Source organism: Hydra vulgaris, chromosome 02 (genome assembly GCF_038396675.1).
Source record: "Hydra vulgaris chromosome 02, alternate assembly HydraT2T_AEP".
In the NCBI taxonomy this organism is placed as follows: domain Eukaryota; kingdom Metazoa; phylum Cnidaria; class Hydrozoa; order Anthoathecata; family Hydridae; genus Hydra; species Hydra vulgaris.
This window is the reverse complement of record NC_088921.1, coordinates 8024023-8038413: the sequence shown is the minus strand read 5'-3', so window position 1 is coordinate 8038413 and position 14391 is coordinate 8024023. Positions and strand designations below refer to the sequence as shown.

The following is a 14391-nucleotide window of genomic DNA, read 5'->3' as shown; positions in this document are numbered from 1 at the left end:
TTTGTTCTTCCATGTGAATCCCTATATTTTATAAATTAGGTGAATTTACAAGAATAAAATATAAGTGTTGTATGCTTCAACTTCTAAAACAGTGTAAATGGTGATTGGTTACTCTTTTGCCAACACAAGTAACATCTGACAACCTGGTATAATGTGTCAACTCCACCTTTAATCACAGGCATAGTAAAATCGAATCAACTTTAAATTGAGATTTCTTTAAAACCATTAATGCTTTTTATTCCTTTTAACGTCTTCGCAAATGGCGGATGCATTTTTATAACGGTAAAAGAGAAAAGTGGAGATAAATATAAAGAAAAAACAAAACTATTTACAAAAGGAATTATTATCTATTTTATAAGCACAAATCATTCATCAATGATCATCTAAATTAACTTAAAGCAAAAAATCATTCAAAAAGGAAAATATATTTATATATATATATACATATATTATATATATATATATATATATATATATATATATATATATATATATATATATTATATATATATATATATATATATATATATATATATATATATATATATATATATATATATATATATATATATATATATAAAAGAACTTCAAATTTAAGAAAAAAAATAAAAATGAACACTTCATAAACTTAAATATAAAAAAAAAAAATAAAATAAAACCAAAGAACAAAATAAAGTGAAATAAGCAAATAAAAAGAAAAAGTAAGAAAAATTAAATAATCAATTAAAAAAGAAAGAAGAAAGTGCATTTGTAGAGCTGGAAGATTGTTTTTTTTTTTGATAATTTTTATTTTTTCTTTACGTTATAATTTTTGATAATGATTACTAATTCATTAGGGCAGGGTGGGGTAATCTGAGCCTATATTTAGCTATTTCTGACTTTAAGTTAAAAAAAACAATGTTTAGGTATCGACTTTCTGACAAAAGATGTTTTAAAATCATGATTGGACATCCTACTAAACAAATTCAACAAAAAACTATTACTTAAAATACTATCAATAAGTCTTGGGAACCTTTATTTGAAGATGCCTATATAGACCCACATTACCCCACGTAGTGGGGTAATGTGGGACTACATAAAATATTGGTAGTTTTGGTTTACATACATTCTATATGTATGCACCTTTTTTATAGCATATATACAAGGTTTTATTTTAAAAAGTAGTCTTAAGTTATTTTTATTGAAAAAGAAAGTGCACACATACACGGCACAACAATAAAAATTAAAAACTCGGTCAAATAAAAAGTAAAAAAATGATGATTTAAAACAGAAATCATGTTTTAATAAAGTGTTTTATAAAATATAACTATCTTTTTGATCACTACACTTTTATAGTAACATTCGTGCTATTTTGGGCACTTCTTAGATCTTTTTGGGTATTTCTTTGATACTTCAGTAGAGGTAATAGTTTTTTTTTCCTTTTTTTTTTAACTTGGTTTTTTTCCTCTCTGACTTTTTGTTCCTCAAGTAACCGTTGTTTAACTGTCTCATTTGTGAGGAGTTCTCCACATTTTGCTTGTACACTCTTCGTTTTTTGTTTTTGTTGTTCAATTATTGCTGCTGTTTCTGCAGATACATTAGGACATATAATTGACCTTAAAGCTTCTCGCATAGCTGATCTTGGTGTTTGTAATCTTGGAGATTTTGAGCTATAACATTCAGGTGATTGATTGAGAAATTCAATACCTGTTATTCATCTTTTCTTTACTTAATGGTGAGATACCTGTACCACGAAATCCTGCTATAGCATTTGCTGGAGAGAGTGTCTGACACAATTGTTTTAATCCTGTAAAAGCTGTCTTATCAATATTTTTTTGTTGTGTTTCTCAACAACAATAATTTGGATGTGGTTGTCCATTGCGGCTTTTATAGTACCATATGTTAAATGACTGCCAGGACCATCATAAAGGTTTTTGATCTTATGGTTTTTGATCTTGGTCAACAAATGGTATGAAGTGCTCGACAAACATAAACAAAGAATGTATTTACTTCTATTGAATCATTTGTACCGTCTTCTAGAGCAACAAAGGCTATTCAGTGTAAATACATTAATAAAAAAAGAGAAAGAAAAAAAAAGTTAAAAGAAAAAAATAAAAATTATAAAATTCAAGTAAAATACCAATTTTCAAATAGAAAGTCTTGCATCCATCCACTTTCTGTTGCCCCAAAAGCACATCCTGGTGGTCCATTTTCTACCCATTTAAAATACAGATAGCCTTCTCCCTTAAAAACAACAAATAGTGGAAGATATCTTCCATCTGCAGACACACAGAACAGCACTGAGTACATAGCTTTACTAGAAGAAGCAGCCAGTTCATAAGCATCTTTGCTTTTTGGATGTACAAGCACTCTCTTGGTTAAGTGATTTGTAAAAAGCCCAGTCTCGTCAAGATTGTATATACTACTTGGTACAATGTTATTATTATGAATCACATCAGATAAAATAGTAAAAAATTCATCTAAACTTTTAGCTCTTGAAAATGTAAGTATTTCAGGTTTATGTAATCGAAGTTTATCAACGTGACGCTTCTTAAAAGAAATTATCCAATCTTTCCCAGGATTTCCATTTTTAAAAGGAGTTTTCATCCTCAACGTTGTGCATAATTGAGCAACTAAATTACAAATGTCAAGAGAATCTAATAGAAGACCATATCTTTGACAATACTGCGCTGCAGCTACAATCATAGTTTCATCATTATCACTCAGCACACTTTTTCGACCTTCATGTTTGTTTGTATTAAATTCTTGTTGTTTTATTCTTCATCTCAATGTTTCTTTAGGAACAGAACATTCTTTAGCAGCATGATAAATAGTATTTTTTTTCTCACATATTAACATTGCTCTTTCCAAACTATCAGCATTGTACTTGGATTTTATTTTTTAATCTTGGCATTTTTTAAATACTTTCTAAAGTAATATTTATGAAAAATCTGTTAAACTTTTAGTGAAATAAATTAGCATAAATCACAATATATCACCAAAAAAATATTTTAGCACCATAAAGGTCATATATAATATTTTGTTTGACCTAGGTATTGTTTCATACAAATAAATACACGTTTCTTAATATAAACTTCAAAGATATAAACTTCAAACATAAGTGTTTAATAGTTCTAAAGAATTATTAACACCAAAATAGTCAGGTCTGATAAAACTAAAAGGTTTATAATGTTACTAACAACAACTTCAATAATATAATTCATATCATAATATTTTACATACATAGACCCACTTTACCCCACCTGATTAAATTTCAAATTTTAAACAAACCATGTGTGTCTTACAGGTATACTATCCTTAAAATATAGAAACTTTACTTTCAAAATAACCATTTTTCATACGTTTATGCCTTATTTGAATATATTTTCTCTGAAGTTTAAAAACGGAGAAAATAATGACTTTGTTTATGTATCTAGCATTTTAGCTAAAAAAGTGCCGTTTCTAACTGCATAGCTAGGTTATATTTTAAAATTAATTGGCCTAATATGTTATAACAATGTGGTAAAAATTTCAACTTTATACCTAAAGCCATTATCAATATAACAAATAAATATGAATTAGTTCCAGATTACCCCATAGACCCACATTACCCCACCCTACCCTAGTTATTATTTTTCAATCATTGTATTATTATTTGTTTTCTTGCATTATATTATTTATATTTAATTGTATTTATTTTTAGTCCTCATTTGATACTTATTTTTTTTATTTATTTCATATATTTTTAATATTATATTCTTATAAAAATATTTATTATTATTTTATTATTGTTTTAGTGTCTTTAATAATAATATTATTATTTGTAGCAGTTAACAGTAGTTGTATTATTAATATAGTATGTTACTTTATATTATTAGTTTTTTTATATTTTTTGTTGTTATAGTTACTTTTAATATTAGTTCGTGGTTTGTCAAAGTTTAGTTATTTTGATTGTTTAATTTTTTAACTGTTATCTTTTAGTTACCTTTAGTGTTAATCACTTTTTTCTATCATTGTTCTTATTTCTTTATATTGTTATGAAAATAATTTTCGTTTTTTCATGCCAACGGTTACCCAAGTTTTAAGTTTTCAAATTTAGTCTTTTACTTGGCTTTTTTTTTTTTTTTTTATCTCTATTTCACACTTTAGTCACTCTAACTAGTTAATACTGCATGTACATATATATATATTTTTTTCTAAAGAATATGGCGTTTAAATCTCTCTGCAACACATGTCATAAAAATATAACTGATAATCTAATGTGATCTTTGTATTTCATTGTTCCATGCCATATGCCAGATTTGTATTGTCATAGCTGTTTATCTTAGGTGGCCTTTAGCTCGATTTCCAACTTGGAGCTTAAGTCTACATTGTTATACAGGTATATATCTACTAATTCATTAAACTCTTTGAGACTCTAAGTAATCTTAAAAATATCTTAAAAGATCTAAATTATAGATAAGGAAGTAACGTTTAATTAAAAAAAGTAAAAGAAATAAAAAGCATTTGTAGTTTTATAGAAATCTCAATTTAAAGTTGATTGGATTTTTCCTTTTCCAACCAATATATTTGTTGTAATCCAGAATAATATGTGATTTTTCATTTGGTCAGTAAGAACTTTACTATTAAATGCTGATAACAATATGACTTTTCTTAGGTACATAAGAAATTATTGAAATTTTAACAACCAAAAATGGAGGCACTGAACAGAGGCTAGGGTTAGAGAAAAAATAGAAATCAAGGAGTAAAGGTAAGTTATTAGGGTTTTCTGGAAGCAGAGTCACTAAGTTAACTATCTGAGTGAGAGATTGAGAAATGAAGAAGTTATGGGGTGTTGTGCCAGCAAGGTTGTTAGTGGTGTTAGAGTCATGCCATTTAGTTTGATGAGCATTAAAGTAAACAATAACAACAATATTGGCAGAGGGATAAAGATAAAAGACAATTTTATAAGAAACTACATCTAAAAGCTATAATCATAAAAAAGTCTTGAAAAGTTGGAGAGCGTTAAAGAACCAAGGAAAAGGTGTTAGAGTGAAGAGGTGTTAATTGGAAGCAAATAAAAGAATGATCGGAGGTTTCAAACCTAATATTTATCGAATTGGTGAATTGATAGGTAAGTAAATTCCCGACTAAAGCATGCAACGATTGGAGTCTTTGCAAATCAAAGGATTGTACCCATCAATGCTGAAATCCGAAGAAGAAAACCTAAATTTAAATTAATCTGACCAAAACCAAACAAGTCTGGCAAATTTTGTAAGAGGAATGATTTGGGTGATGGAAAGTTACTTCAAAGACCAAGATTATTTGTGAAAGTTGTATTGAAACAGTAAGGTGGTGAGGATGATTTTTTATGAATAATATTTTGGGTTACTGGCATAATTTAAGTATAAAGAGAATTTGACTCATTCACACAGACAACTTGGCAACTTAACATAGATAGAGCAAGAGCATTGAGCACTTTTTCAGTCCTGCTAATTAACCCAAAGTTATGACTTAGCTCTCCTTATGTGGCCTAGTTAATGCACACCAAAAGCATTAACTGAGGCACTATCCATACAAAACATGGCACTGTTAATATTCTGATATTTTACTGCTGTAGATGGAATCAGCCTCTCTGAGAGCTATCACAGAGTTCGGGAAACTTTACTAACAGCCAGCCTCAGAGCCATTAAGCTGAGTTTTAGAGCTGTATCTTCATTAAGAGTTAACAGGAAGAGTCACAATCAAAGAGGGGAAACATTGTAACACATGTTTACATCCAAGCCAACCTAATAGATAAAGAAGGGCTTCAAGGCTCACCGATAGAATATTTACCTTTATAGTCTTTGCCTGGAGGCCTTCTACAAGACAAGAACTGGATGCAGTTAAGTAGCTGGATCTGCATATAATACGTATTTTTATTGAGACCATTTCTAGCCTTTACTCAACCAAGAGCCCCAAGGCAGAGAAATTTTAGCTGGATGCAGTTAATACCTGCCCAAAATGAGTATTTTTATCGAGACACTATCTCTAGTTTTTACTCCAAGACAGGGAAATTTTTAAGTAAGTGTATATTTCTCTTAACCTTTGCTTTAATAAATAAACCCTAAAAGACAGCAGGGCATGAGACAGGTAGTACTTGGTTACATGGTACCAGTAGCAGGGTGATCATGATGATCCTGTTCCTGCAGTTGTTATTCTTATTTACAATATAATTCAGTTTAATATAAGTCTCTTAAATACAAAATTTTTAGTAAACAACAAATTGTAAAATATTTCAAGTCCACTAAAAATGAATTTATAAAAAATAAATTTCTCCCTCCGTCCGGAAATATGGTATACATTTCAACAAAAATTGTAGATTATCGTGATTATAAAAGTAAATTGCAACTGTCATTACATTGTTATATTAAATATTCATTACAATATAACCTGAAATATTTGGCGTAAGCAATATCATTCTTAATTAAAAACTTAATGCTCAAACATCAGTGTTTCTTGAGACAAATAAATTTAATACCGCTGCAATTCATCACTTAGAAGCAAATACTCTTGATAACGTTTTTACAACATTGCAAGCATGTATGGAGTTAATTATGTTAGCAGGTGGAGGAAATTGCTATAAAATACTTCATTTAAGTAAAGAAAAACTTCGTCACGAAGGTGGACTGCTAGAAAAATATGTATGTTCCAAAGAAGCGCACAATAAAGCCAAATCAAATTTCTAGTGAAAAAAATCATTCTTATTTAATTAAAATGTTTCAAATAAAGTTAATATAATATACTTGTCATGTACATTTTGATTTATTTTATTTTTTCGCAAATGTATACCATATTTCCGGACAACAAAAATCGCTAAAATGTATACTATATTTCCGGATGGAGGGAGTATTTTATGTTTTAAACCTCAAAGTATTTTTCAGATCATACTAATTTAGTTTTTGTGGTCGGTTCAATTTTAAATTGTGTCAATGACATGAAACCTGTTCAGACCACTCTCTCCTTATAATGTATAGTGGTTAAGGGGTTGTCTATAAATTACACAACACTCTGGGGGGAAGGAGATGGGATGAGGGGGGAAGAGGTTAGTTGTTTTGTTTTTTTATTCACTCGATTGGGACTTGTTACTATGGAGTTACAATGTTGTGACAAGGGAAGTGGTGGCAAAAGTTAAAAATTGCATTGTGTAAATTATGGTTGACCCATAAATTACCAATTTGTATTAATAGTGATTAAGTTATATTTACCACTAATAATATGCAGTGGTTAATATAAATTTGTTATAAAAATTGCTTTTATTTAGGCCAGTATATAATGAATTATTAAAAAAATAGATTTGGCATAAGAGATTAGTTCCTTGACACAGACTATTTTGAGAATGGGTATAAGCTATTAGTATTTAAATAAAAACATGCATTAGCTTTTATGTGGAAATGTTCTAATTGATTTACCTTATTATGAACGTTTATCACCTTTAAATTAAAAACTTCAAAAATCTTGTTCTTGAACATGTAACATAGGGTTCGCCCTATGATGCATATATTGATCTAGCGACATGAATTTATCCTTACTGGAAAAAAGTTTAAATCTTGAAAAATTCTTGAAATTGACCTTACAAAATCATATGATAAAGTTTACTCTACCTTTACAGAATCTATTAAAATCACAATATTCTTGATGTTTATTCTTAAGCTTGAAAATGTCCACACACAGATTTTTTTACAGAGAATTTAGAAGGTAACTTTTTACAACAGGATTTTTTACATCCACTGATCCAGATAATAACTTTTTTTAATGCAGCTATCAAAATGATAAAAGAAGAAGGTTTGGTTATTATAATTGTTATAAAGATATTGAAACCATGCCACAGATATTTTTAGAGTTTAAGAGGAATTTAAGATTACTTTTTTTTAACTAGAAAGCCAAATGATTTAATATGTCAGAAGCAAACAACAAGTCTAATAGTTGGATTTAATTTGTCTGTAAAAGTAGCCCATACACTACTTCGTAGATTTCATGCTTCTCGATATCATGCTTGCTGAAGTTTATTCATTGACAGAGTCTGAAACAGTCCTTAGTTCTTCATAGTATGGAAAAAAAAATTTCTGTAAATAATTAGCAAACTACAGGATTAAGTGTGACTTTGTAGCTTTATCAGATCTAGATGGTAGTACTACATCAGGCAATTTAGCTAGAAGTCTTCTGTGCTGTGAAAAAAAAGTGGAAAACTGAATTAATTTTTTCATAATAGTTTTTTAACTAGTTATAGCATGAATAATCAGTTGACAACAAAAACCATACCGCTCAGTTAAAAACATCAGCTTAATGGTATGGTCTACTTGTTTTTAATGCTATGTCATCTAGTTAAAACTTTAATATAAAGAAACATAAAGACATTAGTGAAGATACTATCATTCCTACTCTACAAGAAGTGTCCTGGGTTAGCTTGACAGTGACTGTTCACAAGTTATTTTAGTTCTGTAAATTAGAACAAAAATTAGACATCACATTTCTTGTGCATAAATCCTAAAAAAATAAGTAAAACAGTAATTACAAAACTTGGTAATTGCTAAACTCTAACCAAATTAAATATAATAAAATGCACTCAAAATGATATATGGTTTAGTATTACCAAATCTCCAGTTTTTCAGACATATAATGAAATATTTAAAATTTAAGTCTGTTTTTTTAATAGAAAACAAATTTTTCTAAACTTTTTTTTTTTTTAATTTTGTTTAGACTTGGCTGTCTAGGTTATTATAAATATAAAAGAACAACTTTTTGGCAGATTTATCTGGTGCATATATTTTCAATAAAAAAGTATGCACAAAATATTTTAAAACTTTTTCTTTAATTAGTTATTTAAAATATTGAAAGTTCTTCATATTTAACCATGATAATGACTTTTAATCTTTTATATTTGATAATGATGGCGATGACCATGATGATGATGATGATGATGATGATGATGATGATGATGATGATGATGATGATGATGATGATGATGATGATGATGATGATGATGATGATGATGATGATGATGATGATGATGATGATGATGGTAGTGTTAATGTTGATGATGATGATGATGATGATGATGATGATGATGATGATGATGATGATGATGATGATGATGATGATGATGATGATGATGATGATGATGATGATGATGATGATGATGATAATGATGATGGTAGTGTTAATGTTGATGATGATGATGATGATGATGATGATGATGATGATGATGATGATGATGATGATGATGATGATGATGATGATGATGATGATGATGATGAGTTATTGTATTTAGATATATCAGAGATATGCACAGCACTCAAAAGTTTCTATCTTACAAATTATGGGAAAATATGTGAAGTTCAACCACCATTAAAATTACCTGCAAATGTTGATTTAATGCATAAATTTGTTGATCTATGTATGGTTGATGCAGTTAATACTCAAACAGATGCTGTATTTAGTGTTGAACGAGAAGAATTTTTGAAAAAGCAATTGCGTTATACACCAATTCCATATAGTGAAATATTTAGGAAAGAAAAATCTGTAACATTAATATCTGGAATAGCTGGTATCGGGAAAACATGGTTACTTAGAAAATGTTTGCTTGATTGGTCAAATGGCCTAATTTGGGAAAATGTTAAACTTGTGTTTTATTTGGAATGCAGGAGACTTAATCTATGTCAAAATATTGGTAACATTAACGAATTAGTAAACTATTTCTACGAAGATATTATAAATGATTTTGATATTAATATTCATCCTGCACTGTTTATAATTGATGGGTTAGATGAGTTTAAATATTTAAATGAGTTAATAAATTACAATTCAAATTGTAACTATCCAATCGTTAATGCTTTAACAGAAATTCAAAAGTATAAATATGTAGTTGCTGGTAGAGTTTATGCAATTGATAAGTACCAAAGTATAACTACAGAGCATTGTGATAAGATAAACATTCAAATTATGGGATTTAATGAAAGCGGAATAAATAATTATATAGAAAATAATGTTTTAGAGGAAAAAAAAGATGTTGTGAAAGCAACTTTGAAGGAATCTGCAATTGCAAAGTCCATGTCATCTGTTCCATTTTATTTATCTTCCATGTGTAAGATTATTAGTAATTCAAAAAATCTATGCAAAAGTTCTTTTTTAACAATGACAGATTTGTACGCAAATATTTTTTTATACTTTTTGCAAAAACACATTATCAAAAACAATGAATTGATTTATCAGTTAATGGAAAACAATTTCAATAAAAAATATATTTTAAACATTTGTAAAATTGCATATCAATTGTTTATTGAAAATAGAGTAATTTTTTCCAAAGAAGATATACAAACTTTTATCATTGACAACTTTGATAGAAATGAAGAAAATTTTTTTGGATTTATTGAAAGGATTGAAACAAATCTAGGTTATCTTTATCAATTTGCACATTTGACAATAATGGAGTTTTGTGCATCTGTATATGCATATAATTGTTTAAGTAGTGAAGAGATTATAACCAATGAAAAGCTGAAGAGTTGTTTATCAATGATTTGTGGTTTAACCAATAAAAATCAAAGTAGTTTATTAAAGTTTCTTGTTAACCTGAATCCATTAAAAGAAACTTGCGAAGAATCTTTATCTTTGTTTTTTATTTTTGGTAAGTCCTTATTACTTAGTTGCATTATTATAAGTCATTTTAGATAAAGTTTATCTATTTATCAAAAGTATAAGTTTATTAAAATCAAAAGTTTATAAACTTTAAGTTTTTTTTAAAGCTGTTTTTTCTTTACTTCACTAAATGATAGACTCTATTCTTTTGTATTTAGTATGTTTAAGAATATAAATAAATTCATCTGTGTCACACATCTTATACAGTAGGAGATATAATTACCTGAATGAAATTTTTTTTTTTTTTTAAAAGTAAACTTTGAAAAGTAATTTCAGAAGAAAAATAAGTTGATATAAAAGATTTATGATTGTTATAAATGCAAATTTAATCAAGAATTCAATAACTTAAAAGAATTAAATAAATTAAAATAGTTAACTTTATGTGCTAAAAACTTAACGATGCATTCAAACTATGCATTTTTTTACCTTTAAATATCCAAACAAATTTTGAGTATTAAATATTTCTTCAAGTAATTTAATTTTTTGACTTTTTAATATCGAGTTAGACTATCTTAAGCTTTTAAGACTTCTGCAAGTCGATTTTGCATTGATTCAACTCATTTTTTTTGTATTATCTGGACTGATTTAAGTCTAAGCTTCTAGGAGCATGATCATTAGCTCTTCCTTTTGCTTTAAAAATTGTCACTTTTTTGATCCAGAATGGCACATATTGGTGTTCAATTGCAATAAAATCTAGCCTTTGAGCCCTTTATTTATGTAACTTAGTCTGCTTCTGGATAAAAAACACTTTTACTTTCTTTGACGTATGCTTAGTGTCGCTTCTTGTCTATGCTAATTCAAACATTTTGTACTTTTCAATCAGATTACTGATGGTTCCTAATGTCATTCCAGTTGCTTTTTTTCATCAACCTAAATGTTTTACCTTTTTTATTGAATGCTTATTAAGTCTAGAACAAAAATAAATAAATGATTAAATAAAAAGTTTCCTTAGTACAATAAAATTTTTAATTTTTCTCCTAATTGGAGTCATAAGATTTTGCACTAGTTGAGATCCATACTTCAGTACTTAGTTTTGCTTGCCTAAACTTCTTACGTTATTTGGCTTTAATAATTGCCTAATTGGACGAAGTTCGGGACAATTTGCAGGATTGTGCGTTCTAGGTATAAATTTATACTATTATTAACATAGATTTGGAGTATTGACAAGACAGGGTCAGGCAAAAGATTGCATTATTGTCATGGGTGTTCCACAATGGCAATAATCCAATTTAATGCAATTCAGGTTTTATCAAAATCTTTTTCAGAAGATGAGGCCAAGCTACTGAGCTAGTAACCTGAAATAAATTTCACTTTTTATTGTGGAATAAGTGACAAGATTTAATGTTTTCAATCCACATTGACATCTGGCTTGCCAAACCGTAATTTTTTTGGGAATTTTTTAGTTTTATGAAGTAAATATTAAAGTTTAGCCTTTGCCTTTTTCCTGGAAACTCCCATATAAAAATGATGTCCTGGAATCGTTTTGAAATTTAATTTCACATAAGTTTTATGATCCACAATTATACTTTTTTTTTCTACAAAATAATTTGAATAATTTTCCTGCATGACTTTTTGCCTTTAAATTTTCTTCAGCATTGTGATCAAGGGCTTTATACATCTTGAAGGACTTGATTTTATGCTTTTTCTTGATAGTTCTGACCATTTGTCTGCTAATTTTGCATTTTAGAGCCAAATCTTGTATTTACCTATAATTGTGGTTATCATATATACAATTACTCTTTGAGGGCATCATTTTCTATAATCTTGATCTGTGTTTCAACAAAGTTACTAGCTCTGTAGTTTAGCCTCATCTTCTGAAAAAGATTTTGATGAAACCTGAATTGCAGTGGTGGTAGTTTTTTCTTGGATTTTATCAGCTGCTCCCACTAAACCTTGCTCTTGCCTTCAAAAAACTTAGTCGCATAACCAGCTTTTTCTGTGGTAGTGTTCTTACTGTCCCAGAGAGGAAAGGAAATCGGAAAGAAAATCGGAAAATTATACAATAAGCTTGAAGGGCCAGTAAGAGAGGAAAGGAAATCGGAAAGGAAATCGGAAAATTATACAATAAGCTTGAAGGGCCAGTAAAATGATGCCATTTTGAACCTTTGATGACCTCTGTAGTTTTTACATCAAGGCACTCGAGAGTCTTGTCCTTGAGATGCGTAGAATGAACGATCAGAACAGAAGGGCAGTTGTTTCCATTGTAAACAACTTGGCTTTGAGTTTCTGGTATAAACTGTTTTCCACAGAGTTTTCAGCCTTATAATTATCTTGATTCTATGATTTGGCTGGTTTGGCTAAGGTAAAAGCTCTAACCTTATCCTTAGACAGGTTCTGGAAAAGATTTTTATGAATATGTGCATTGATTTTCAGTATTGGTGGTTTCAGTGTTTTCTGGAGTTCTAGCAGCAGCTTCCACATTGCTCTTTCCCACAGAGAACTCACTTTGTTGTAGCCAGTTCTTACCTTTTGTAGTGAAGCGAAAGATATTGAGAATTAGTTTGAAAACCTTAAAGTTCTAGTAGAATAATATAATAATGCCATTTCCATGTTTTTGATGATCTCTAGTCATCATACATCAAGGTACTCATCAACATCTTGGCACTAGTCTTGTCCTCTCTGAGATGCACAGAAGGAGCCAACAGAATGGGCGGCCAGTTGTTATCGTTGTGAAACAACACGGCTTTGAGTCTCCGAATGAACTGTCTATAAATAGGTGCTATTTACTTGGCATGTGATACCCTTGGCTTTGAAAAAATCAACCACAACGTTACAGAAGCAATGGGCTTTCTGACTGAATAGGTTGTAAAGTTTTTGATACGTTTTCTCTGAATTGTGATTTGTTTTTGTTCAACAAATCCCACTGTTTAAGCTTTGATATCAAAAGTTCATCTATGACTTTATAAAACCTTGGTCTCTCAATAAATCATTGTCTTTTTAACTAGGCAATTATGGCCTCAACAATTATGGTACAAGCTATAGTTTATCAACCTCACCTGTTAAACTATAGCTTGTACCTCCGATATCCCCTTTGCTGTTAGACTTACTGCTTTCTCTTGAAGATGGCTGATCCTTCTTAGGGGGAGAAGAATAGGTAGTTCAAGGCTGTGTAGTCCTAGGGTATCAGTTGAAGGAATATCTGAATAAATGAATGAGATACCTTTTTTGTCAGAGTGAAATTTTTATGTGATTAACAATGCTAAAGTAGCAGTTGCTTGAATGGTTCATTGATTTTCACCAAATTTTTAGAGTTGCAAATGTCATGACTATACCACCTGTAGCATTGCGTTTATAACTATTTATATAAATTTGAAGACAATAAATTTCAAATATCACTTCAGGGTATAATATTTTCTTATAGTGCATCAATATATATAAAAACTTTGTCATTTATGTATCTAAATTATAGAAATTCAAAAATAAAGTACATCTAAGCAAGAAGCTTAGATGTACTTTATTTTTGTAATTATTATAATTTAGATACATAAATGACATGTTATCATGTAATTATTGTTCAAAAAATGTTATTTTATTAAATCAATACTGTTTTGTTTATATTAATTTTTTGATGTTCTTTTTAATTTGCTAATGTTAACAAGAACAAAATAACAATACAACTTTTTTATATATAATACATATAATTCAACACTGTTTTAATTTAATAAAATTTAATAAACCACTAAAGCAATAGTGACTAGCATTGTTTTTTATAATTTTTTAAAGTTAACAAGAATAATGTAACAACATATGCATGATTGT

The 14391-nt window shown here is 28.8% G+C and overlaps 1 protein-coding gene across 4 annotated transcripts in view; it reads left to right on the top strand.

The window, feature by feature from the left end:
- Positions 1–14391, top strand: part of LOC136076705 (NACHT, LRR and PYD domains-containing protein 1 homolog) — a 71568-nt gene that overhangs the window by 27039 nt on the left and 30138 nt on the right. For 3 of the 4 annotated variants that reach the window (XM_065790069.1, XM_065790067.1, XM_065790068.1), the window contains one exon: positions 9269–10621. In XM_065790069.1, the coding sequence (XP_065646141.1) occupies positions 9373–10621 (1249 nt within the window). In that variant the 5' untranslated portion in view covers positions 9269–9372. Of the gene's footprint in view, positions 1–8679; positions 8779–9268; positions 10622–14391 lie in introns of those variants that run through there. The other variant, XM_065790070.1, reaches the window with a different exon arrangement.